Here is a 27,741-nt window from a genome sequence, read left to right as displayed (position 1 = left end):
TCTTAATTCTTTATTTGCTTGTTGTTCAAGTTTTTGACTCACTATCGCTTCAACAATTTGGTCTTGAATTTTTTTCACATCTGGAAAAAGGGTTATGGGCGTAATAGCCACAACACCAAATGAGTTATCTTTCCTTACTTTCCATGCTAACTCATTCATAAATGTAGTTTTACCCACACCTCCCATCCCATACACCCTAATCATGAATTTTTTAGGGTCCTGCAATGCTTCCTTAATCTCATTTAGGACTGATGTTCTAGAGTTCAATGCTTCATAACCTCTATCAGATGGAGAACTAATAACTTCAAAAGGAACACGATAAGAAATTCTATCAAATTTTCCATTTTTCATGCCTTCAAAAAAAATTTCTGTCACTTCTTCAAATCTCTTGCTTAGCTGGCTTCTTGTCCATGGATTGGGAAATAGTCCCATACAACATTCGTCTTCTGCATCCCCTTAATGTCAACAAGTTTATTTGCCTCAACAATGATGTCATTAACTTCCTTCAAATAATCTTGTACATTAGCTTCAATCATTTCTCCATTCCTTTCACCCTCTACAACAGAGTGTTGCACATTGGTTTTAGTTCCCTCTAACCTTCGAATAACAATTTTAAGCTTTTAAAGGTTCTCTTGATAAGAGATTATGTAACCAATTTGATGCTTAGCAATTGGAGAAGCAACTGAGACAATAATATCCATCGCCACTCCTAGCACTAGTTGTGAATTGCAAAGAAAAACCAACAAATATAATCAATAATTAGTTAATTATATGTTAAGTGATAGTTTTGTACTATTTCATGAATATATTCAAATATTCTATTTTTCTAATATAGAATTGATATTTAATTTTAACCAATAATGTTTTCTAGTTAACCATGTTATTAATGTGAAATACTCATGTTGGAGAATCTAACTAGACATCTTTAGTGGATCTTTCCTTTCAACAAATTACATATTTTTTTATTCACAAAACTTGAACATGAGACCTTATTTAAGGGGATTGAGTTTAGTTTCACTTACACTAGCAAAGAATAAGTTTCGAAAATAAATAATGAGTGAGTTTCTCAAGGTTTTATTACTCAACAACCTAAAAATTTTTATTTTTATTAAGAAAAAAATAGTTAACCTAATTTTTTATTTAATAAGGAGGTATAACTTCTTCATATTAGGTAAAATCCTATAAAAGTAAAATAAATACCTTCAACCACGACTCCATACTCAAATTAGGGATTGAATCTTGGTCCTTAATTAAGGAGCACAACCACTTTTACTAATCTTTAATAATTAATCTCTAAATAAAGAACATTGAGTACAATAGTTTAATTAATTAAAATGTTTAAAAAAAGGTTTAATAGATTGAAACAAAATATATTTTAGAAGAATACTCGAACGGTGTGATCACAAATCTCTCTAAAAAGACATTCAAATAATATTTATTATGTTAGGAATTTTATAATTTCTCATTCATTAGTTAATGTGGAATTTTATAATTTCTCATTCATTAGTTAATGTGGGCCTCATATTTTATTAATTTTAACATTTAATTATATTAGCTATTAACATAAATGGGTTCAATATTAGTAATACTTTTTAGTGACCTCATGACAGGAAATTAATACGAGCTTAATAAAAATTCAGTTTGGCCCATTAGAAATAATGAAGACTTTAATAGGTTAAAACCTAAAGTTAGTATGGTTATATAACATAGAAATAGAAAAAAATAATTTTTTATATAAAAATAAGGGGTATCACAAGTATCTATCACACCAAACGTTGCACATATTCTATGTCAGTTATTAAGTGTTAATTGACATAAAAAACTTTACTTTCTATATCAAGTCTTTGACCAACATAAAAGGTGTAGACTCTAAAAATGAGATTCTCACTATTGTAGCAACATAAATGTGGGCCTGAGTAGTTGGGTGCAAAATGCAAAGAGACATCAATTGTGATATTAGTGGCTATTGAGATAAGATATTATATAGAAACCCACTTGTACAATGGCAGTAAATTTGAGAAAGAGGACGACAACTTTAATCCAGGGATATTTATGGTGGGGTTTGATTTGAATTTAGATTAAAATAATAAATTTCAAACCAATCAATCTTAATTCATTTGGTTTAGACCGAATTTATAAATAAAAAAAATCAGTAATTCAAATCAAACCAATCTGATTAATATCATGTTGATTTGATCTTGGTTAATTGAATTTTTTGAAGATAAAAATGCATGCTTCTATTTTTTAGAACATTAAAAATACATGATTTTATCTCAAAATTTAAATTTAAATATACATTAAACGAATGTAAATAACATATTCAATTGAAAATGTCAGAGTTGCATAGGGTTGGGTAATATGGTTACAACATACACTACTTAAACTTACTATTTTTGAACTTTTGTTTAACATTTTTGTAATTTTTAATTACTAAACTAAAAAAAATTATGTTGTATAATACACACTCTATCATAATATAATATTTGTCATTATAAATTACTTTTATCAACATTATAGATATAATATATGTTGATATATAGTTAAAAAATATAAATATACATTATACTGATTTAGTATATATGGTTGAATTTTATCTAAAATTAATATTAAAATTATATGTAAATATATATTAAATAGATTTGTACACATATATAATATTTATATATGTAACATTTCTTATAATTAAATTAATGATAAAACAAAATATATAAAACAAAATAAAATATAAGTTAGTAGCTGTTTCGTTCGTTTCTTGGATTAACGGATTTACAAAGTTTAAATTCATTAATTGAATGAATAAAAGTCAAATTTCATTATAATTCGATAAGAAATATATCCAATTCAATTTAGTTAGTTTAGTTTGAATTGTGAAATTTATCAGATTATCTAATCAGATGAACACCCTACTTTGATTTCTCTCAAATTTGTGGTTGTTAAAACTTTAACTTATTTGATACTTTATGATATTGTAAATTATTGTAAAAACCTAAAAAAAACAAATGGAGTACTACAAGGTATTTTTGAAGTTTTAAACCCTTGGTAACACACGTTGTAAAAATCATGTGAATAGTGTATATGAAATTAAATCTCAAGCTTCGAACATACGAGAAACTATTTTATTTAGTTAAACAAGATATCGATCAAAAATTAATAGAGTGGAACTGAATCTTAATTTAACAAAATTGAGAACTTTGAGTTTATTAGCTACGCTTATTTGAGTTGAGTTGGTAACTACCGTCAACAAAATTAGGAAAAGTTTGCAAACAAAAGACATGTGTTTTGATGTGGGTATATAAAAGGTAATTGATTAAGCATTTGGAAAATTATAGACAATTTGTATCTGCAAATCTTATTGTTACTGCCGAAAATATTTGGAATGAAGAAATTGAAAAGTCCTATGGTGAAAATCTCTCTATATGTGCACAATCAAACATTTTGAGTCTATTTGAGAGTCTTTCAGAATGTATTATTTTTTATATATTTGTAAATCAAATAATTAACTAACTTAATAGAAGATTTGAGTAGTATAAAGAACTATACGCCATTTGTCTAAGCTAGAAGTAGTGGAGTTGATCCCTTAAACTGTACTTGATCTTTTTTAATAAGGTTTCAAGTTCAAGTCTTATAGATGAAAAAAAAAATGGTTGAGAGAGTAGACTGTAATAGCCTGGATACTCTAGAATAATGAGAGGGGTCGGGTTTAGAGATTTGTACAAGTGAGACATTGTGAAATTAAGGATAACATAAATGAAATAATTTGTACTATATATACTAACAAGATGCATTTACTTTTCAAAAGCTCTTCACTTAAGAACTCTACGGCTAAGCATACTTGACTTTAAGCAATTTAGGTATGAGTGACTTTTTGAGAAGTTTTCTAGAAAGCATGTGGGTGAGGACAAAATATTCTAAAATTTTGTGTTTGTTTGTGGGGACAGTCCTTAATCTTAAAGGCAGCCAAACATCTTGAAAAGAGTTACCCACGAAGGGTTCTAACCAATGAAGAGTTGTGTAAGTGTCATGGAGTGAAGTCGTTGAAACGTCAAATCTAAGGAGGTGTTACAATGGTATCAGAGCATGTCCTCTCTCCTAGTGCAATATGTTTTGGGGATGAATCAAGCAAAAGCTAGTAAACTTGTAACAACTCGAACACACCAAAATGAGAGAGAATATTCATATATTTGTATAGGTGTGAGATTGTGAAGTTGAAGATGACTTCAAAGAATTAATTTGTACTACATATACTAATATGATACATTCACTTTTCGACATCTCATCAGTTAAAAACTCTACAGTTAAGTGTGCTTAACTTTGAACAATTTAGGAATGAGTGACTTTTTGAGAAGTTTCACAACAAACGTGCAAGTGAGGACAAAATATGCTAAAAAGTCTTGTATTAGTTTATGGGAACAATCATTGATCCAAAAGGAAACTAAACATGTCGAAAACGACTATCCACGAAGGGTTTTGACCAACAAGGAATTGTGTCAATGTGTGAAGTTTCATTGAGTAAAGCCGTTGAGACGTCAAATCTAAAGAGGTGTTACAAGTAATATTAGAGCAAATCCTCCCCCCTTATACGGTGTGTGTCGAGGATAAATCAAGTAGAAGTTGATAGGCTTGTAATAGCTTGGACACACAAGAATAAGAGAGATTCATATATTTGTATAGATGTGAGATTGTGAAATTGAGGATGACTAAAATGAGTTAATTTATACTATCTATACCAACATGATGCATTTACTTTTCAGTAACTCATCACTTAAGAACTCTACAGTTAAATGTGCTTAACTTTAAGAAATTTAAGGATGAGTGACTTTTTGAGAAATTTTCCAAAAAAAACACGCGAGTGAGAATAAAACACACTAAAAAGTCTTGTATTAGTTTGTGGGGATATTTGTTGACTCTAAAGGCAGACAAACATCTTGAAAAAGACTATCCACGAAAGGTTCTGACTAGTGAAGGTTCTCTCATCAATGAGGAATTATGTCAAGTATCATCATGTGAAATGTTGTAGAATAAAGTCATTAACTAATAAGACGTCAAATTTGAGAGTGTTACATAGACCCCACTAAAGATGGTTAAACCAAGTTTCTCAACAGAAATTAGTCATCAATAAAACTTATGAATACTTTGCATAAATAACATGATTATAAAAAAAAAGTCATTAAAGGGATTTTAACAATGTTGAGTCAAAACTAAACTTTGTGATATTAAGTTATTTGAAATCATTCATTTTTTTTTTTCTAATGCATGTACAACTTATAAAATATCATTAATTGCTCATGTAACTATTACATATGCTTAAAAAAGTTTTTTGAAATTGAAATTGTTAAAAACTTATTTGTGGTCAACTATGCCACAAGTAGGGATGGCAATGGGCCCCGTGGGGGCGGGTAATAGTAAACTCGTCCCCGCCCCACTAGATGAAAATTGGTCTCATACTCACTCCATATCCACGCGGGTATCCATTAAGCGGGTATCCATGAATTTCTTGAACATCCACGGATATCCATGGATATTTATAAATTTTTTAAGAAATTAAAAAAATTATATTACAAATAATTTTAAGTTTATATTTAATGTCATTGAAATATCAAAAATAAAAGTTAAATGTTAATTTTGAACTTGTATTTAACGTTAATTTTGTTGAAATAATAATAAAAATGCAAGATAATCAATAACTTAAAATACATCAATCTAACAAGTAAGTGAAAGTCTCATATCACAAAGCTACAATAATTCAATCTCATAATTCTAAATGAAAGTAAACAACTTAAAATAAATAAATCTTATTGCTCCAATCAAAGCTAGAAAATTAATCAAATTTGATCCAACATAATTCTATAACATACTTAACACATGTTGGTAACTTCATCAACCTCACTTTTGTAAGAAAATAAGATGAGAGAGTGTAGTTTTAGGGTTATGTGGTACAAAGATAATTACGATATTTAATAAATATTATTAAACGGGTACCTGAGGGTATGGATATCATCATACCTGCCCCGTCTTGTTTATAAACGGGTAAAAAATTATCCGTCCCCATTATCCGCGGGTACCCAATTAGCCTATCCATTTATTATCCGTAGAGGATTTTATCCACAGATATCTGCAGGTGCAGGTATTCTTGCCATCCTTAGCCACAAGTAGATGAAATAGTCTTGTTTTAAATTTTATAAATAATAGTTTTTTACAAAGTCTTGACCATGAATGAATTATTAAGTGTTTTGTAAAAAAAATGCCAATTTTTTTAAATGATTGAGAGAGGACCACTACAAGCAGGAAAATCCATCGAAAATTCTCTATTTTTGACAGATTTTTGACGGATGCAAATCCGTCAAAAAAATAGGCGTCGAAAAAAAATCCGTTGGAAAAAATTTAATCCGTCGAAAATCTTTATATGTAACAACTCTCATATTTGGCCTCTCAAGGATTCTATTTCACGACACTTCACTTTTCAGCGTGTTTTGCCCTTATTGCACAATTTCTGGAAGACTTCCTAGAAGGTCACCCATCCCTATATTACTCCAAGTCAAGCACGTTTAACTCTAGAGTTTTGATGAGATAAGTTACCGAAAGATAGATGCATATTGTCAGTATAGGTAGTACAAATTAATTCATTTAAATCATCCTCAACTATACAATCTCATACTTATATTATCTTTGGACCCCTCTTATTTCGGTGTATCCAGACCAATATAAAAATATAATAATATATATAATAATTATATTACCAATAATAATTATTATATTATATTTAATTATTCTTTATTTATATATATACTTACTTTTATAATTAACAATCTACTTATTTCTATTTAAAATTAATATTATGATACAATTTAAATTATTTATTATAAATTTAAAAGTTTAATTAATAATTTATATATTTTAAAACGAGAAGGGTTATAATAAACACTGGTATAACTTTTACTAAGTCTTACACCGCTCAATAGCTTTATATCAAATGTGAATTTTGTAAATTCAACCGTTAGATTGAAAATTCATATCACTTTATATGTTTATATCAAATTTTGTTAAAATTGAACAACAACTTAAAGGTAATCAAAGTGTTCATATTTTAGCATATTTTGAAATGTATATATTACGTCAATTTTATTTTACAAGAACGAAGTATCAAATCATCTTGAATTAATATAAAATTTTGTATATATGATCTAAGATCGTAAAAAACTTTCAATCTAACGGTTGAATTTATAAAAGATTTTTTTTATAAATTAAATTTTAACATTTTAAATAAATTGTTAATTAACTTAATATATTTATTCATCTTAAATCTAAGATATAAAATTTAAAAAATGTATTTATCCTTGTTTTATTTTCTAATTATCAACCATTTATAAAATACTAATTTAAAATCTTATCTAATTATATCATAATATTTCCATATCAAATTTAAAACTAGATATTAGTTATACAAAAATATCAAGATCATATAGTAAATTGTCAATAAGATTTTAGTTAAATAATTTAAAATAATTAATTTTTCAACTATATTGTGTACAAATATTTGATTCCAAAGTTAACCTACTTTTTCTATATTAATTATTAGTAAAATTTAGTAAATTTTAATTTATATTATCGACGGATATATCCGTCAGAAATATAAATTTTTCGAAGGATTTGTATCCATTGGAAATATAATTTTTATGACGAATTTGTATTCGTCGGAAATTAGTGACGGATATATCCGTCAAAAATATAAATTTTTTGACGGATTTTTTTTTCGTCAGTAAAATTTGTCGGAAATATAAATTTTCTGACAAATTTGTATCCATCTGTAATTTGCATTTTTCTTGTAGTGGACATCATTTTATCGATTCATTCAAGACACCAAAAATTTTAAAGTTGATCTTGTGGCGATAAGTTACTCTAAGAGTAATAAAAGAAAAGAGAGGGAGAAAGAGAAGGAGAAAGAAAAATAAAAGAAAAGAGAGAGAGAAAAAGAGGGAGACTTTCTGTTTTAAAAAGGGATGATATGGTCTTTTATATACATAAGCTTTCCTCCTAACTCGAAAAGTTGGATTCTCACTCCTCTCATTGGAATGTTTTTGTGAGAAAGTGAGATAAAAATGGTTTTTAAAAAATTATTTTCTTGAAAATCTTTTTTTTTTTAAATAACTACCAAACATGAAAATTTGAGATTTCCAATTTAAGATTCTCATTTCAGTAAAGTAAAAATATCTCGCATGCCAAATGAAGTATCAAAGAATAAGAATTAAGGGTATACTAAGTATCATGGATCTATTAGGTGAATTAATTGTGCTTGATTATTTGTATATTGTATGTCTTGTTTGGTATTTGTGAACACGTTTTAAATATTTTTCTCTTTTTCAAACCTCTATTAATAATGTTAGTGTTGTGAATGTTTCTACCAAAGTAAATAATATCTCAATGCCATGGGATGGTTTTAAAGCTAGTTGAGTTTTATTTTTTGTTCATTTGAAAATAATAAAGTTAGTTTACCAAAATTCAAATGTCATTGATTTTGTTTGTTTGTTTTTTTTTTCTTTTCATTTTATTGGTTTCAATAATGAAATACTAGAAACAACTTCACGTGATCCAAAATGAAAATTAAATGAGAATTCAGCCACATTGTGTCACAAACACTTGGGTCATATCTCTAAATATAGAATCTAAATACTTATGTGTCAAATGAAATGCTTACACCCTTGAATTTATCATTGTTAAGTATGTGTTAAGAGTATCAAGGAAAAACAAACAAACATAAGAAAATTACCTACTAAAGATCTAAAGAAATATTAGAACTAATACATGTAGACATTTGTGGTCTTTTCCCTAAAAGCTTCATGGAATATAATATTTCATTATGTTCATATCTAGATACGACAATACATGATACATGAGAATGAGAAGTCTCAATCCTAGATGATTATGGGAAATTAAATTAATTTGGACAATACTTTCAAATTTAAAAAATGCATAACAGTATTAAAAATATAACCAAGTAGCTGATAAATGTTATATTTTTAATTGAACTATATACAAGGTATGAAATTATAGATCTTAAAGGTAATAGCCTATGTACCTTGTTAAAATTATAATTATAAAAGATAAATAGACGTGTACCTGCTAAAAGGTGCATGAGAGGAGTAATTTGTATCATAGATTAAGAATATTCAGATCACAGTTTTAATCTTAACCTCCTATTTCAATTAGGTAGTTCAGATTCATTTTTTTTAGACTTGAAATTATCAAATGATTCACTTCCTATGTAAATATTCTGAAGATTCTAATTATTACATAGTTTATGACAAAAAACAAGGTGTGTGTGGGTTGGAGGTTATCAGAGCATGAACGTGATCAACTACACAACTAGCAAACATGTGAGAAAAAGAGTGAAAAAAATTGAACCAATCCAATAAATACTAACCTGAACCAAATGGATCCAGAAAAATCTGAACTTAACTTTTTAAAAATAAGATCAGTTAAATCGATATAGGGTCAACGTAGTAATTGTGGCAGAAGAAATTAGAAAAGTAATAACATGCATGAGAACTTAAATTCGATCTCAATGTAACTAATAAGTTTATTAACGCAACTATATGCAAGTCCCAAAGAAGTGAACGAAGTTAAGAGATCTTTAAGAAAATTAATGATATATAAGATATTAAAGCCATCAGATAAATTTGTTAAAGGAGGTACATAGGATAGATATGTGAATATAATACCTGTTATATATATATATATGTTCAGTTGGTGGTAGATAATGTGAAAGAGGCAATACACAAATAAGCTTTATCTCTTGGTCGATCTGTATCCTGCTGAAACATTCATGATGCAACACACAATAGGTTTTAATAATATATATATAGAAGGGAAATGAAGCTCTAATTTGGAGTGAAAGATTAAGAGAAGCATATGCAGGAAAGAAAAATAACCTCAATTCTAAATATGCGTCTGCATGTATTGCTCTAAGCAGAAAATGTCCCTCGGATCTTTCTCTATATATACTAACTTTCCGTTTCACTCCTTCTCTTGTGTTTCAGGTCAAACCTCAGCAACATGTGAATAATGTAATAGTATAAACATAAATATATAATATATAGTTGTTTCTTAATTTCCCATTCATGTCTACTTGAGCAACATGTAAGTAATGTAATTGTATGAATAATGTCCCCTACTTTTATTTTAAAGGCTGCCTTGCTGGCATGAGTAAGCTGAAGCATATGCCAACTCTTGCATTGGTCCTAATTATTAGTTGTATTTTCATTCCTTGGTCAAACATATAGTTATGTATCCCCCACAAAACATTAAAAAAATATATAAATAATAAATAATTTAATTCTTCAATTCCAATGTGTTATTAATTATGTTTATTTTACAAGTAAAAGAAACATTTGTTTTCTTGTTCTGCTAATTTGGTTGACTTTTCTTTTTTGGTTTTGAAAATTATTTTGTAAACCAGTTTTAGGAACTGTTTTTTAAAAGAAGAAAAACATACGTTTGATAATTTAAATTTTCTTTGAAAATCGTGTTAGAGATGAGGAATAAAAACTTTGTTTAGTAAATTTTGTTTCAAAATATGTTTAGAAAACTAAAAGAAAAGGAGAAAACTCATTTGATTCAATTATTTTTTATTTTTTTGTATTTCTTATAAATTAAATGGAAGAACTATACATTTTATTTTTCTAACTATGATTATTTTTAATTAACTATTTAAAATTTTGTCTTTAATCCATTAAATCAACAAAGAGTGTTTTTATCAAGAGATGATAAAAAAAAAAAATCGCGACTCGTCAATACACTTTGACATGGATATAATACTTGAATAACTTAAATGAGTATCCCTGAGTAATTAATTAAAATGGGGTTGTTTTTACTTGTTTGTAAATAGGTATCTGCTGTGTAATATTACTTAATTGTTTTTAAATTATTTTTTTATCTTTACTTGTGTTAAGTAGTAAGTTCATATTTTGTTGAGTTACAATTATTTATTTTTATACTTGTGTTGATCAATTGATAATTTGGTATATTTTGATTCAATAATTGATTTTTTTATTTGATAAAATCTTAAGTTTTTTTTTTTTTTGTGAAATAGTAAAATAAAGTCAAATAAAAATACACCTCTAAAAGAATTAAAATTTGGAACACAAATTCAAAATTATTTTTAATTTATCTATTTTATTTTTTTTAATTTAAAAAATTACAAATATTCATATATATTCATATATAAGTATTAACAAAATTCATAAATATCCATTTAACGAAACCTCGAGTTTTTTTGGTGTAGGGGCTATTTTTATAGCACTAATGAAGAATGAAGAAAAGGTTATGAAGTTTAAAGAGACTTAGTTTTAACTTGATCATGGATATCATTTCCTTCATATATGTTTCAAATTTAATAGCAGTGTGCTACTTCCTTTGGCTTAGATAGGTTAGATGGGTGTGCTAGTGCTTGAAGCAAAAGATTGTTTATATACCTTGTTAAAACTTAGCTAATCAAAGTAATAAAATTATTTACAAAAGCTAAAATCAACCAAGCACAAGTGATGCAAAGAAAAAAGGTTTTCGTAAACAAACATATGGCTTTTGAAACAGGGTAATAAATTACATAAAATAATTAATCAATTACGGTAGTTAAAAGGTGTTTTTAAAAAAGTACAGGTGTCTTTGTTTTAATAGATTACAAAAGGTTTGTAAAGAAACTTGCCCTGTTTTGTTGAAAAGAAAACTTCCTATTTTAATTGATTACAATTTTAGTGTAATCGATTACAAGAAGTTTTCTTAATTTGTTTTGTGAAAAGGAAAACTTATTTTAATTGATTACAATTTTTTTAATCGATTACGATATACTTGTTATGATCTGTTAAAATAAAGGTTTGTATATTTTAATCAATTACATATTTATTTTTGTGGTACCTTCTAGTTAATACATTTAATAAATACCACTATAAGAAATATTACATGTAGTGACATATAAAAAGTGTCATTATAGGTATAATATATGTAGGTATATGTCTATTTGACATATAGTTACACACAATTTTAGTGTTGATTTTAAATGAGATTTAACAATATATTTTGTGTGTCACTATAGTCTATATCCACACTTTTTAATAACATATTAACATATATTATAGTTATTGTGTGGGTAAAAGTAATTTTTTGTGACATATATAGTGTCATTATAGGGTGTGTGTCACTGTATGACAATTTTGTTGCAGTGTGCTAAAAAAATTATTCAAATAATTAAAACCCTTTTGATAAAATGACAAAATAAATCTAGTTAAACATATTTCGTAGATAGAGGACTCACATTTCCATCACATCAATGAAACAAGTCTTAAAAAGGTACTTAATGTGAGAAGACTTCAAATGTATGATTGTTGTTAAGTAATAAATTATTGAATCCACATGAATTACGTGGTTGATCATGTAATTATTAATATTTAATTAAATTGAACAAATAAAATTTAAAAATACTTTAAAGGTCAATGTTGAGTGTAATTCTAAAATTGATCGTAATTAAAATTTAGAAATAAAAAATAATAATAACAAAGTTCAAATACAAGCGAAATTTTCAAGATTTAGGGTTCATTCAATGAGTTCTTATATATTTAAATGTTTTACTCAAATATTTATCTATTCTACTTGAAGGTAAATTAATCTAAGACATTCTTCATTTCCTCTCAAGATACAAAAGTTGTATTTAATTGAATTGGCTCCTACTCCCGTGATGGCTATGTTCAATTAAACCCTTTAACATTTATGTTAATTTAGTTTATCCTAGAAGGATTAAACCTACACTCATGGTTTAAAGTCCTAGTCTATTTCTTTAAGTTCCAATATTTAAGTTCACCTCTCAATACTTCCCTAAATATATAGAATTATGAAAATAAAGATTGATCGTTTTGCATATATAAATTGTAAAGAAATAAGATCAAGAAGAGAACAAAATAAATAATCGAATAATTCATAAAAACATTAGGGTTCTCAAGGGCTAACTCCAATCCCAAAAAAAGAAAAGAGAAACTACTTGCCTATGTTCATAGTAGTTCTCCCAAAGGAAAAGAAAAATGATATAAAAAGAAACAAACCTAAGAATTAGAGAAATACCAACATGAATTAATTCCTCCTCTTCAATCTCTTTATAAAAGCATTAAATCAAAAGTTCTCTTCCTAATTCTAATAGTCTAATTTATAACTTAGAAAAAAATAAAGATAAGTCAAAAACGAGGTCCTAATGAAAATAAAACAAGATATCCTTAAAAATAATGTGTAACAATTGGATCTTGTTATGAGTATAATGGGTGAGTCACGGTTGTGACACGTTCAATCTTTGATGTTTTTTCTTTTTTGTGTTGTTGGGTTGGTCATAAGTGTGACTCACTGGTCACGATCCTAAACTTTCCTATCTTGTTTCTTTTACTAGCTTTCAAGGCAATCACGGGTGTGACCCTCTAATCACGACTGTAATTCTATTTTTACTTGTCTTTTTCTCTTATTCTCTTATCTTTCTTCATTGGTCTTTGATGAGAAATCATATCTTTACTTAATATATGTAAATAACAAAGTAAAATAGAAATGTAATGAGCATAAAAAGAAAATTTGAGTTTAAAAGCAATTCCTATAATAACTACATTATATGATGCATGAATGTACTTCTATTTATTTAAAAACTTAAAACAAAAACATAATAAAAAAAATTCAAAACATCAAATAACCTGCTCAAAGTTAAACTTTTACTTATCCTTAATCAATAATCATAATATTTGAGTTAATCCACGTAGGAGACATTATTAGCAATATATAAGCAAATTATCCAACTAAATTCTTTATGGTCATTAAAGTCCAATTAGCGTCTTAAGTTTCTAAGACTAGTTTTGGGTCTCTTTTTCTCACTTGGAACCATTCTTTCAAAATTATGTTAAGAAAACATTTATAAATATGAATAGGCAAATGAATTTAGACATTACTCAATACTTTTGCAATGTAACAGGGAAAAAATATGAATAGATTATTTATTTATTTTATTTTTTTTTCAACCAAAACATTTCTCTACTAGCTAATCAGAATGAAAGAAATTTTTTTTTTTGAACCGATAGCTTTAAAGGGGTTCAAGGCTACATACCAAACATTTCCCCACTAGCTAATCAAGCCATATTTTTTTTCTTTTTATTTAGTTTTTTAAGGTTTAGAACATTTTTTGTTGAGACCTCAAGATTCTATCAATCTGCCTACCTTATTGTATGAGACTAGTTTCCTAAGTGGATAGCTTGTTTATCAAAATTTATCGAGCTCTAAGTTCAAATTGAGATTTGCATGAATGCATGGGAAGAACAAAAACAAGCATGAATAAGCATCTAAATGCATGACCCTTACAATCCTAAGCTTAAACAATTGCTTGCCCCTAAGCATTGAATCTTAATTGAAAAGAAAGATCTCACTGTGGAAGGAAATCATCAGAAGTGCCAATTATACATCATATCCACCATGTAATTGCAGTGTTGTTAACTGTCATCCATTTATTGCAAAGTGGTTATCCATGTCATGAATAGCCGCTAAAATAGCTGCATTATCCACTTCTTCATCATTTGGGTTTTGAGGAGGGGAATGGTGTTCTTGCTCAGCTTTTTCTTGGGGTATCCCCTCTGGTCCCTCCAATGGAAATTTTCATGTTTTTGGGTTCTTCACTATGTAGTGAGGGTTTGACAGAGGATGGTGAACTCCAGTTTGGGAAATCACAAAATAGTATCTCTCATTATCATCTAAGGAAATGCAATTCATTGTAGAACAGGTAACAAAATTAATGCTCCTGGTCCTTGGAAGTGCATCAAGTTGGTTCAAAAGAGGTTCATATCCTAAGCCATTGGCAATTGCTGTGATTAAACCTCCATTAATTAAGTATCCTAAGCTAGTGTTGGATATACTCTGAAATTGTTGTGCAAGATGCCCCCTAGAATTTATCTTCTGTTATCTGTTTTTCATCATTGTCCAAAGTAGCAATAAATCATCCAATCGTACTTTTCCTTCAGAGTCACTTCTAGCAAGCACAGTAGAAACTATGAACATATGCATGATACAAACTGCGGGATGGCAAAAACCAGAGGAATTGCATTTGTGATAAAAATATTTTAAAATATATTTTAATTAAAAGTATATTTTTATGAATAATTAAATTAAAAGTATAACCTTTTATGAATAATAAAATACTTTAGTATTTTTTAAATCAATTATTTTTTAATGATGTTAAGTTAATATAATATAAAAATAATAATATAATACTTAAATTTTTAAGAGAGAAAAATATAATTTATTTAATATTTTAATATAAAAAGTGTAAATAATGTATCTATCGGAAGAGATGAAGATAAATATGATTTACATTGATGACACTTGTTAAACTAAATTATATAATGTGATTTTCATTTTTGTCTATTTTTATAGTTTTTCAATCTACCCTTCTCATGGAAAGAAAGAGATAAAAATAAAAGAAAATTAAAGATTTAATTTAACCAATAACCATGCATTTTAAAAAAAAAGTAATATATCGTTGAAATTTGTTGATGATGGTGGAAGATATGTGGCGTTAGAATTTGTCTTACAATCATAGTTAAGAATTCATGATGGCAGGTGAATAGTGAAAAACTTTTCCTTCCAGAAAATGCAACACCACGAAAGAGGATACTGTGAAAAAATAAAAAACCTAAATTTAGCGTATATTTTGCTTTAATCTCCTTCCATAATATGAAGCAGCACTCCAGAGCCTTACACCAACAAATCTCCAAGTTCAATCTCTGCCAATTCAAACTTAATCAGAAACATAATAACTACGTAAAAAATGGTGGTAGTTCTAGCAAGTTTTTGATTCAATGCAACACTCAGATCGCAGAAAATGGACGAAACGGCAACGTCAAAGAAGCAGAATCAATATTCCACAAGATGCCCATAAAGAACACAGCTTCTTGGACTGCCATGCTCACTGCCTATGCTCAAAACGGTCAAATAAAAAATGCCCGAAAAGTGTTCGACGAAATGCCGCAACGAACCACTGTCTCATATAATGCAATGATCTCTGCTTATATCCGCAACGGTTGCAATGTAGGCAAAGCTTATGAGCTGTTTTCAGTGTTGGCTGAGCGCAACTTGGTGTCATATGCTGCCATGATCACGGGTTTTGTGAAGGCAGGGAAGTTCCACATGGCTGAGGAGCTGTACCGTGAGGCCCCACATGAGTTCCGGGACCCTGCTTGCTCAAATGCGTTGATAAATGGGTATTTGAAGATGGGTGAGGTTAACGAGGCGATGCGGGTTTTTGAGAACATGGCTGAGAGGGATGTGGTTTCTTGGACTGCCATGGTTGATGGGTTGTGCAGGGATGGGAGGGTTGCTGCTGCTAGGGACCTGTTTGACAGGATTCCTGAGAGAAATGTGGTTTCCTGGAGTGCAATGATTGATGGGTATATGGGGAAAGGTTTGTTTCGAGAGGGGTTTTGTTTGTTTATGGACATGAGGAGGGAAGGTCTGGTTCAGGTTAATTCCACTACAGTGACTATAATGTTTAAAGCTTGTGGAAATTGTGGTAGGATGCCAGAGGGCATGCAGATACATGGGTTGGTTTCACGAATGGGATTTGAATTTGACAATGTTTTGAGTAATTCTGTTATTACTATGTACTGCATGCTTGGTTGCACAGACATGGCAGATAAAGTATTTTGTACCGTGAGCAACAAGGACATAGTTACTTGGAATTCTTTAATTTCAGGGTATATTCATAACAATGAAGTGGAAGCTGCTTTTAGGGTTTTTGAGAGGATGCCGGAGAAAGACTTGATTTCTTGGACAGCCATGATTGTGGGCTTTACCAAGAGTGGAAGAATTGAAAATGCTATAGAGCTTTTTAATATGTTGCCTCAGAAGGATGATTTTGTTTGGACGGCTATTATATCTGGGTTTGTGAATAATAAGGATTATGAGGAAGCTTTGCATTGGTATGCTCGGATGGTTTGGGAAGGGTGCAGGCCTAATCCTTTAACTATTAGCAGTGTTCTAGCAGCTGCAGCTGCTTTGGTGGCACTGAATGAAGGGCTTCAGATTCATACTTGTATTCTGAAAATGAACCTAGAGTATGATCTGTCTATACAAAACTCTCTAATATCATTTTACTCTAAGTCTGGGAATGTAATTGATGCCTATAGGATTTTCTTGGATGTCATTGAACCAAATGTTATCTCTTATAACTCAATCATCAATGGGTTTGCACAGAATGGCTTTGGCGAAGAGGCTCTCAGTATCTATAGAAAAATGCAGAGTGAAGGCCATGAACCCAACCATGTTACTTTCCTTGCTGTTCTTTCGGCCTGTACTCATGCAGGACTAGTTGAAGAGGGATGGAACTTATTTAACACCATGAAATCACGTTATGGAATTGAGCCAGAAGTTGATCATTATGCTTGTATTGTTGATCTCCTTGGCCGTGCTGGTTTGCTAGATGAAGCGATTGATTTAATCCGATCAATGCCATTTAAGCCCCATTCTGGGGTTTGGGGGGCTATTCTTGGTGCAAGTCAGAACCACCTACGTCTTGACCTTGCTAAGCTTGCAGCTCAACACATAACTGAACTAGAGCCTAAAAATGCAACTCCTTATGTAGTATTATCCAACTTGTATTCTGCTGCCGGGAAAAAGATTGACGGTGACTTAGTAAGAAAGACCAAGAATTTAAAAGGAATAAAAAAAAGTCCTGGTTGTAGTTGGATTACAATGAAAGATAAGGTTCATCTGTTTCTTGCAGGGGATCAGTCACATGGAAATATTAAAGAGATAAAAGCCACAATACTGACTATGGATAAGGAGATGCAATGGTTGTATCATTGTGGGTGCTAACTGCTGACTGAAAGTCTTGTTTCTTTCAGTTACAAACATAGCTTCTGTGCTGCTGCAGTGTCATCATTGCCTAAGCTATGAGGCTTCTTTTCAATCGACAGATTCTTGGATACACCTTGTGAAACATTCTCGTCCCTAACCATCTGTTAGAATGCCTATCATGTAGATATATTCTGTTTGATTACACATATATTAAAAAGAATGAAGCTTAATCAAAGTAACTTCTTTGTTGAATTTCAGACTTTCCAGTCTCCACTAATTCACTTGTGCATGTATTGTACGTTGTATACGAATTTTGTGGTTGTTGCTGCTATTAACAATGCCATTTGAATATTTTATTAATTTACTTGGGCTCACCTTTGTGATAACAAAGGTTTTTCTATTTCGATAAAACTTTTGCTGTTTTTCAAACATGTAACCCTCTACTCATAATAAGGACACCGGTTTTCCATTCTATATACTTATTATGACTAAAATAACTTTTAGAATATTCATTTTTTTTGTTAAAAACAGCTCAGCTTCTAGGTAGTTGAATATGCATGTTGGCAGTTTTAAGTTGCATCCAATTTTACACATTTTACTTTGTCTTTAATCTACAAAATAACACCTGTTTTAATTGAAACTTCATTGTACCATGATCTTTCTGTGCTTTCTAGTTTTGGCAGCTAATAAACACTGATGATTATTTGCAGGTGCAACTTGTAAAAATGGTATTAGGCTACTGCCAACATAACAGGAAAGGGATTCATTAAATTGAATTTGAAGCTAGGGAAAGGTTAACGGTCCATAAGGTCCTGATGCCAGTGACCACTTGATGAGAAACACCGATACCACACCAGAATCAAGATCATTTCTTTTTTTCTTCCCCCCTGACCGCCTCTCCTCAAACAATCAAATAACCTTATGCATTTGACCGTCTATTTTATTCCATTTTTTCTTATATTATATGCTATGAATCCACACAGGAACATACACTTCTGCTTCTGTTTACCCAAGTCTGTGATTAGGCTTTTTCTTTATTTTATGAAGAGGTTTGGAGAAGTTGATGAAGATTTTATTTCAATTGTTCCTGTAGATTGGGTCCTGCAGTTGGAAGACTTCAAGGAGGTGGGACAATTTTTTTCATAGAGCCTAGAACTAGCAGCTGATCATTATTAGTCTTGCTAGTTAGGTTCATATATGAAGCCAAAACCTTTTTCCATGTTTTCTAGGATGCTATATGAGTCACCTCTTAAGATTACAAAAATACTGAATCCTAACCGCTTCTGGTGTTTGCATAGAAGTTTGTCAGTGAAATTAACAATATGGAAGACATTAATCGCTTCTGCAACATATAGTTGATTTGGATTCCAGGTTTGCACCTAAACTTTGTTTTACTTTCACACTCCAATTTACTCCAATGGATCATGTATAATTTTCCTTACTATCTTTCTTGGAGGTGCGGGCTTTGATTTTGAATCATAGACACCCCAGGCTTGCCTATAAACCAACCAGTCCTTGCCATTTGCCAAGCCAATAGATTATCATGCTTCCGTCTCTTCCATGCATGCCATCAACATAAACACTTACTGTTTTTAACTTTCTTCACTATCCATTTATTTAAATATTTGAACCTAATGTTACTATCTGAGATGTGATTTCTTTTTCTTGTCCTGTTGTAATTGTGTCTATGTAACATCAGTACAGAAATCAGTTGTTATATGTGTGATCTAATTACATTGCTAAAGAGAATCCTAACTTCAAAAGATGAGGTTACCACTTGGTTGTGTTATACGTGAAGACATGATGCCAGATGCCTAAGTCAGGTTTTGTTTGTGTCATGACGCAGTCTTGGTGAATTGGCCTTTTGTAATTATCAAGAATGTGACAGTGTTGTGTTTTGACCTTGGAAATCTTTTGGCACAAAACATTATTGAGCTGGAGGCTATAAATGCAACGCCTTATGTTCTATTATCCAACTTCTCTGCTGTGGGGAAAAAGACTGAAGGGCACTTAGAAAGGCCCAGAATTTAAATGGAATAAAAAATAATCCAGGTTGTTGTTGAATTACTATGAAAGATAAGGTTCTTCAGTTTCTTGCTGGGGATCAATCACATGGGAATACTGAAGAGATAAATACCACAACATTGAATATGGATAAGGAGATGCAAATATTGTATTATTGTGAGTATGCAATTGAGTATTTTGACTTTGAGTCATAAAAATATTGTAAAATAGAGAAGTCTGAATTGCAAAGTACGTTTTTTTTCTTCTTAAATGCTCGGTTGTAAAGTTAATTAGTTAGAGTTAATTCTATTTTCTCATAGAGAAAAACCGAATTATAATTTTAAGAAAACTAAAAATAAAAAAGTAATAAGTCATTTTAGAATTAACTAATGAGACGGATCGTTATGTAATTTGTAGAAGGTTATAAATTCAGTCGATCACATATTGCATGTACAAAGAAAAAACATACTACTTGAGAAATAATTATGAGCACTATTTCTTATATTCAAGTACGATTGAGGAAGTGATTCTAATTAATTTCCAGCTGGGTAATTACATGGATGAAAAAGTAAACAAAGGTTAAAATAAAATTAAAGTTTGGCAATAACATGTACATAATATAACAAAGTGATTCATGTTCTCAGTTGTTTCCTTGTATAATACTAATATATATTAATCTCAGAATACAGCATCACTTGGCCCTTGTGCCAAATAATTCTCTCTATATTGTTGCTCCAAGAAAACCCCATAACACGATTGGAAATCATCAATCTCATAATTTCCAACTTGAAATTCCATTGCTGCATGCTCCATGATCTCATCTCCACAGGGGATCCATGCATTCATCTCATCAAACGGCAAGGAAGAGATCAATTCCATGTCACCCCAATGATCATCAGTGCCACTGTCTGACGTGGAGCAATCTTGATCATCCACGTGTCCCATCTCAGTGTCACCGATCTCTGCTTCCAATGACTGAATCATGCTCACAAGTCTATCATCGCCATAATACTCTTCTTCCTGTGTTTCTTCCAATAGAGACATGAGAAGAACATTGTTGGCCTCTGAGAACTCAATTCCTAATTCAAACTCTGAGGAAGACATGTTACAATATGTTAAAAAGTAGTGACCCTTTTTTCTTTGGTTAGTGAAAATGGTGAAAGAGAGAAAACTAGAAGAAATTAAGGCAATAGAAGATGCAGACTAGGATGGCTTTGAAGGATGAAGAAGGGACCTTTATATAGGCAAATGCATGGTACACTAATTAATACGAGGTGGGGTTGCTTTTGCTTTTTTGCTACTGTACTAGGCCAATCAATCATGAATTATGTGATGAAAGATAAGATTCATATAATTGTGCTAATTAGGATAATATTCTTCATATATTTTTTATGGGAAAAAAAATATATGAAAGATTTGACCCATTGATGTCTACTTGTCGAGCAACAGATCAAGGCATTCCAGGTGAGCAATATATGGTATTAGTTAGGCTACCCATACCATAAGGCACCCACTAAGGTTTGCAACAGTGGGGCATCACAATATGCCCACTTAAAAGATCAATGATTAACACAAGAAATTGAAAAAATAAAGAAAAGTTTGAACGGAATAATGTAATTAACCAAAATGTTTTCACAAAGATATAAATGAGTGACATGATAAAGCATATTGTATTAGCTAAACATGTCCATTAATAACTTCTAAACCCATCTTAACTTTATGAATTTGTTCAACTAGTTGTCTTAGCTAACTCTCTTTTAGCTATTTTAGGCTTAATATATAGCTTCTTGATGGACATCATCATTTTATTGTTTGACAAGACTATTATCAACATTTTGGTCTAAAAACATATTTTATAAAAAAAAATTCGGTTTCTAATCACATTTCACATATAATAAACCTGTTAAAAACACAATCGGAAACTAATTATAAGAGGTTATTCTTCCAAATATGATTCGCCATTCCAAAGGGGATTAGTTAGCTTCTTTTTATTAAACCAAATATATTAGTCATTTAAAACTTAAAATAATATTGACTTCCCTTGAATTTTTTAATAACTTTTCTGTATCTATTATAATAGAATCAATATAAAATGTCGTCTTTTTATATTGGTTATAGATTTAATAACTAATGTAAATTGGTTCAATATTCTATAACCGATGTAAAGGAGTCTTTGAAATCATTTGCAAAATCATATTTTTGACTTTTGTGCACTCCTATTTCTCTTCCTCAAATCTTATTTGAATCTTCTCCAACATTGTCGATGATGGTCTAAAACGATCTTTGACTAGCTTTTCTTGCGATTTCATCATCATCCACGACTTCCAAGGACATTCACCATGTACACCATTTCACCATTTCATTCTTGTGTCATTTTCAATTTTGTTTTTACTTCATTTTTTTTCCCTCATTTTGTCACTCTTCCCTTGTCAAGCTTGCTTTCGATCTCCATCCCTTTGTTCTCCAAGTCTAGACCTCACTACTATCAGGTATGTCATTTTTTTCCATTATTGGTTTCATTTTTCGTTTTCATTTCACATTGTTAATTTTATTTGTAGTTTTTCTTTAAATTTTGTTTTACTTTCATTTGCATTTTCAACCATTAATGATAAATAGTCTGTCCGGAACTTGTTTACAGGTTTGAGATAGTAAAAAATAAATCATTTTTTTAAAAGAATTTCTAGAATCAATTGACGATTGTATTATAATTAATGAAATTTTCTCTTTTCATCATCGATAGGAACAACAAGAAGTTCCACAATTAATGTAAAATGTCAAAAATAGTTTATGTAGAAAGGTCTCCTTGCACTAGTGAGAAGAAGGTTCTCTGTCAAAGTTATTTAAGCATCTATAAATATAAATAACTTTGTTTTTCGTATATAGAATTGTCAAACACCATTTGAGCTCTAAAACAATAATTTAAAATATGCATATCTGAGCTAACTTGCATAAGTATTGGATTGTTTGGGGTACTAGGCAGTAGGCACTATACATAACAAGTGTTTATGCCTTTTTTTTAGTTGACTATTTCAGGTAAGTCTATCAAACATCACTTATGCCTTGGCATGTGCATAACAAAGGCACATTTCGTCCTTGGCATGTGAAAAATGCAGCATATATCCACACCACTCTCTGAAAAAAGGTGGGTACGATATCAGTTAAAGAGCACAACCTATAAATACATGTGATTCCCACTTGATCATGCAAGGTAGGGTTGAAAATGAGTTGAACTGAGTGGACTTCGATTCAATTTGACCATATTTTTCTCAACTCAAAACTCATAAAATAAGAAACTATATAGTGTGAAAAGCGTTTGCACGAAAATAGACAAATTTTAAACTAATCAATCACAAGTGCATAATAAAGCTTAGCGTTTATAATTTTTCCTATCTCAAAATTCCGTACCAAATATCAATTTCCTATTATTGAATGTATATGTAGACGTTGATATATCATTCATTACTCGAGATAAATTTGTACAGACACCTAAATTCGCGTGCATGCATAATAAGGACAACAACATGCACGTAGCTAGCTCTACAAATAATTAAAGACTTTCTCTATCCCTAAAACAGGAATATAAATATATAAAACTAATTATTATGTAACATGCATGCATATACAGATGGGACTAATCGTGCAAGTTTCGGTTTCATACCAAACAAACATGGAATCTGTAAAGTTGAACCTATCCACGTGGGTGCCACGTGCTCAGAAACTACTATACACATACGTGCCTTGTGTGCTTGCCGGTGGTTCAATATGTGTATAGGACGCATCTTCAATGAAGCTTTCAAAAATCAAGAGATTTAGACACCACATCAATTATTTTGCCACCATGCATTGTAAACCACTTGACATATCATATTACAATGCTAGATCCTATTTTAATAAGTCATATATCAACATTAAATCATGGTCAGCATAAATAGTTATCAATATACATTGCGATTGATATATAGTGTTTTTTTTTTTTGGGTGTTGAGCTCTTAAAAGAATAAATATATATAGTGTTTCATGACATAAACTCCAAAAGATATTATTTAAGAGAGATAAATCAAGGTTAACACCAGACACGCATTATTAAGAGAAATAGGTATAATCAGTAAACACATTTTTTTTTTCTGGCATGCATATATCCTCTTCCAAATGTGAGACAAATTAAATGTGATATTTCTCTGAAAAATGAGAATTCAAGCCCTAACTTTCGATGGTACACCATGCATATTTATTATAAAATAAAGTTAATTTAAAAAAAAACAAGTTAATAATTTTATTTAAAATATCTTGAAAAACTTTTCAATTTTGTTATTGAGTTCAGACTTCAAATTCTCAAGATCAACTTTACAAACAATTTAAATACTTAATTAGAATTTATTTAGATACAAATTAAGTTTTCTTGAGAATTTTTTATTAAAAATAAATAATATTTTTTATAAAAAAAAAATTCAAAAATACTTTTAAGCTTATATCTAAAGATATATACTCTTTATTCAAATCTATTAATTGTGACTTTGAATTCTAGTGCTGGTCCATTCCAATTCAATTCAACCGAAAGTCTTGCATGGGTATCGCATATAGGTGTTTATGGTCGAGGGTACTTAATATGGTTGAGTGGGGTATTCAATTCGATATACTCCTTTTACATTTTCTAATGTCACAATCCTCCACTTGTATTATTATATCATAGAGGTCCCTCTTAGGTGCATGAGGTCCACTTAAAAAGAAAATTACATATGACTTAATTCTTCCGGGAACTAGCTATTTGACATTGAAATATCTTATATTATATTAATCAAGAATAAAATCATTTCACCACTCTTTCCTAGCATCATCACATTGTGGTTTCCAAAACATAGCCGACACTCATACAAATTATTAATTATGGATGGCTCCTACAAATTCCTTTCGAACTTGGGTTAATTAATTATGGGTCATTAGGTGGCCATATTGTCTGGCTTATGATGCCCCACGGTTGCAACCATTAATTAGTGGGAGCATTATGGCTACCCTATAATATCATCATATATTGCCCACCTGGAATGCCTCCATCTGTTGCTCGACAATTAGACATCAATGGGTCAAACCATTAATAATTTATTTCCATCACAACTATGATTTTTTTTATTATTATTATTCATGATTACGAGTTTTCATAAAAAAAATTATAATGATTCACAATACGAGTATTTGTCTTTCAATAAAATCTATTTCATATTCTAAATTAAGATTTAAACTATAAACAACTTAGTTAAAAAATATAAATTGTAATTACTTGAGTCAATCAATATTCTTCTTGATATGTGAATATGGTCCGTATTTGAATATTTTCTTTGCTCAATTATACGAATCTTATCTTTCATTACATAGTTTATTGTTCATTGGCTTACAGTACATAGCAAGCAAAAGCAACCCCACCTTGTATTAATTAATTAATGTACCTTTGATTTGCCTATATAAAGGACCTTTCTTCATCTTTCAAAGCCATCCTAGCCTGCATCTTCTATTGCTCTATAATTGCTTCTAGTTCTCTTTGTTTAACAATTTTCATAAACAAAAGGAAAAAGGTCACTCCTTTTTTTGCATTGTAACATGTCTTCCTCAGAGGGTGTGTTTGAATTAGGATTTGAGTTCTCGGACGCCAACAATGTTCTTCTCATGTCTCTATTGGAAGAAACACAAGAAGAAGAGTACTATGGCGATGATAGACTTGTGAGCATGATTCAGTCATTGGAGGCAGAGATCAGTGACACTGAGATGGGACACGTGGATGATCAGGATTGCTCCACGTCAGACAGTGGCCTAGATGATCATTGGGGTGACATGGAATTGATCTCTTCCTTGCCGTTTGATGAGATGAATGCATGGATCCCTTGTAGAGATGAAATGATGGAGCATGCAGCAATGGCATATGAAGCTGGAAATTATGAAATTGATGAGTTTCAACTGTGTTATGGAGTTTTCTTGGAGCAACAATATAGAGAGAATTATTTGGCACAAGAGAGCCAAATGAAGTATTCTGAAATTAATTAATATACATGGAAACAGAAGAGAACATGGATTACTTTGTTAGAAAAACTTGTGAAGATGTCCTTACATATTATTGCCAAGACCTTTTAATTTTATTTTACTTTTTCTCATGTAATTAATTATATACCTAGCTGAAAATTAATTAGAATGGATTTTCCTGGGTTTCTCATTTATACTTGCATATACTATAAGAAATTGTACTGATATGAATAACTGAACTTATGAACTTCCAAAAATTACACAAACTCACATCATTAGTTAATTCTTAGTGACTTAATTATTACTTTTTTATTTTTAGTTTTATTAAACTTATAATTGCTTTTCTGTATGAAAAGTTATAACTAACTCAAACTAATTTTGCAACTGATCCCTGGAGAGCCAGCATTTTTAAAAAGTAAACTAATATACTTAATCAGTTTTATACTCATCAGTTTTCTTTCTTTGTATTAGCCCTAAAGCTCATCCTTCACCGTTCATACAACACCACCTTAATTTGTGGTGTGGCCCGCCACGTGACTCATAGAAACATGCTCCACCTTGTCGAACGGAGGCAATAGTGCTTCACGCGTTCGATGGATCCGAGAGGAACGTGAATTCTAAGGTCAGGTTGTTGACATTGTCGGTGATCTTTGATCTGGTGTGTAGGGTGTTGGTGTGGTTGTTCAAAACAGTGAGTTTAGGAGCGTAGGTTGTTAGGTTTGTAGAACCGAGGGGGGTTGAAAGAATTCAGGGAGGGTGAATAAGGTGGCAGTTTCCATTAAGTGATATCTAATTTTACAGTTAAAATCGATTATTTTTATGTTATGTTCAAAATCGGTTCCAAAAATAAGCGATTTTATATATTATCTATAAAATCATTTCTTGAAAACCCTATTTTAAAAACTAAGGAAACTTATGGACACCTCAATTTTGAACAGTGTCATGTGTGTGAGAGAGAGAAGGACTACCTTCTTATTCATCTAGTTCCTCTTCTCGTTCTTCTCTCATCGATAGAGCTTCAAAGGCGACCAGACCAATGCCTTTCAAAGAGGAAAGGGTAGAAGAGGAAGCTCAAGGAGGAGTGACAGATCTACGTGCTTTCGACTGACAACGCTTGCAATGCCCTCCACTCTAATGTTGAGGAGCAGGTTTTAAATTTGTCATTGATTCAACTTTCTCTGACCCCACTGCCAAGTACACCACACACACCCTTACTGATCTCGTCAAAAACGATAAATCTATCTCCTCTCACTTTCTTTATTTTTGCTTTGGTGTTTTTGTACAACAACGCATGTGTTCCATTCGATGTGCGTGTTTGTTTGTAGAGGAAATTGTGAACGTGATCGTTGAAGGAGGTACCATTCAAGCTTTGGTTAATTAAGCATCTTCAAATGCCTCCTCTATCCGAAATTGACCATATCTAAAGGTCATAATTGCCATTTAAGCACGAGGGTCGAGAAAGTGAATTTTTTCATGCTTGGAATTCTTGCCATTAAGGTAATTTAGTTTCACTATTTCTTAGGAATTATTGCATCTCAAATTATTTATACCCTAGATTCTGCAAGTTAATTTTGAAGTCTATGCTCACATTTTGATTTTGTAACCACTTTACTTCTTTATAGATGTCTTAAAACATTTTAACAACATCACATGCTTCTGATTTTTTTTCAAAAAAATATACATGTCTTTATATTAAAGTCATCAACGAAAGTACGAAAATATTGGAGTTGGGATCTCAATCCTACACAAATCTAAATGAATTATCTCTAATAGCCATAATTTGCCCCCCAAGATACTCTAGTTTAGAATGATCGATCCTCTATGCTTCTTTTTAATCTTACACATCTCACATACATTATTATGAATATTCAT

General features: G+C 30.4%; 3 protein-coding genes across 4 annotated transcripts; 2 read left to right on the top strand and 1 right to left on the bottom strand.

Annotated features, from left to right (window-relative positions):
• The first annotated feature begins 15,549 nt into the window (after positions 1–15,549).
• Positions 15,550–20,112, top strand: LOC109813750 (Tetratricopeptide repeat (TPR)-like superfamily protein). 2 transcript variants are annotated; one of them, XM_083065433.1, is made up of 2 exons: positions 15,550–19,227; positions 19,703–20,112. In XM_083065433.1, the coding sequence occupies exon 1, from the start codon at positions 15,736–15,738 to the stop codon at positions 17,872–17,874; it is 2,139 nt and encodes a 712-aa protein (XP_082921559.1). In that variant the 5' UTR covers positions 15,550–15,735; the 3' UTR covers positions 17,875–19,227; positions 19,703–20,112. The 2 variants fall into 2 exon arrangements, with proteins under 2 accessions (XP_082921559.1, XP_020233590.1); XM_020378001.3 differs by having other exon boundaries at positions 19,313–20,112.
• Positions 20,113–20,332: 220 nt separating this feature from the next.
• On the bottom strand, positions 20,333–21,082 carry LOC109813770 (uncharacterized). The gene has a single exon (XM_020378027.2). The coding sequence runs from the start codon at positions 20,962–20,964 to the stop codon at positions 20,539–20,541; it is 426 nt and encodes a 141-aa protein (XP_020233616.1). The 5' UTR covers positions 20,965–21,082; the 3' UTR covers positions 20,333–20,538.
• A 4,249-nt stretch (positions 21,083–25,331) lies between these two features.
• LOC145949193 (uncharacterized) lies at positions 25,332–26,059 on the top strand. The gene has a single exon (XM_020378024.3). The coding sequence runs from the start codon at positions 25,453–25,455 to the stop codon at positions 25,891–25,893; it is 441 nt and encodes a 146-aa protein (XP_020233613.1). The 5' UTR covers positions 25,332–25,452; the 3' UTR covers positions 25,894–26,059.
• Positions 26,060–27,741: the final 1,682 nt, after the last annotated feature.

This window comes from Cajanus cajan, chromosome 10, assembly GCF_000230855.2.
Source record: "Cajanus cajan strain Asha chromosome 10, NIPB_CcT2T_4, whole genome shotgun sequence".
Classification (NCBI taxonomy): Eukaryota; Viridiplantae; Streptophyta; class Magnoliopsida; order Fabales; family Fabaceae; genus Cajanus; species Cajanus cajan.
The sequence above is the reverse complement of the archived record's forward strand: the minus strand, read 5'-3'. Positions and strand labels throughout refer to the sequence as shown.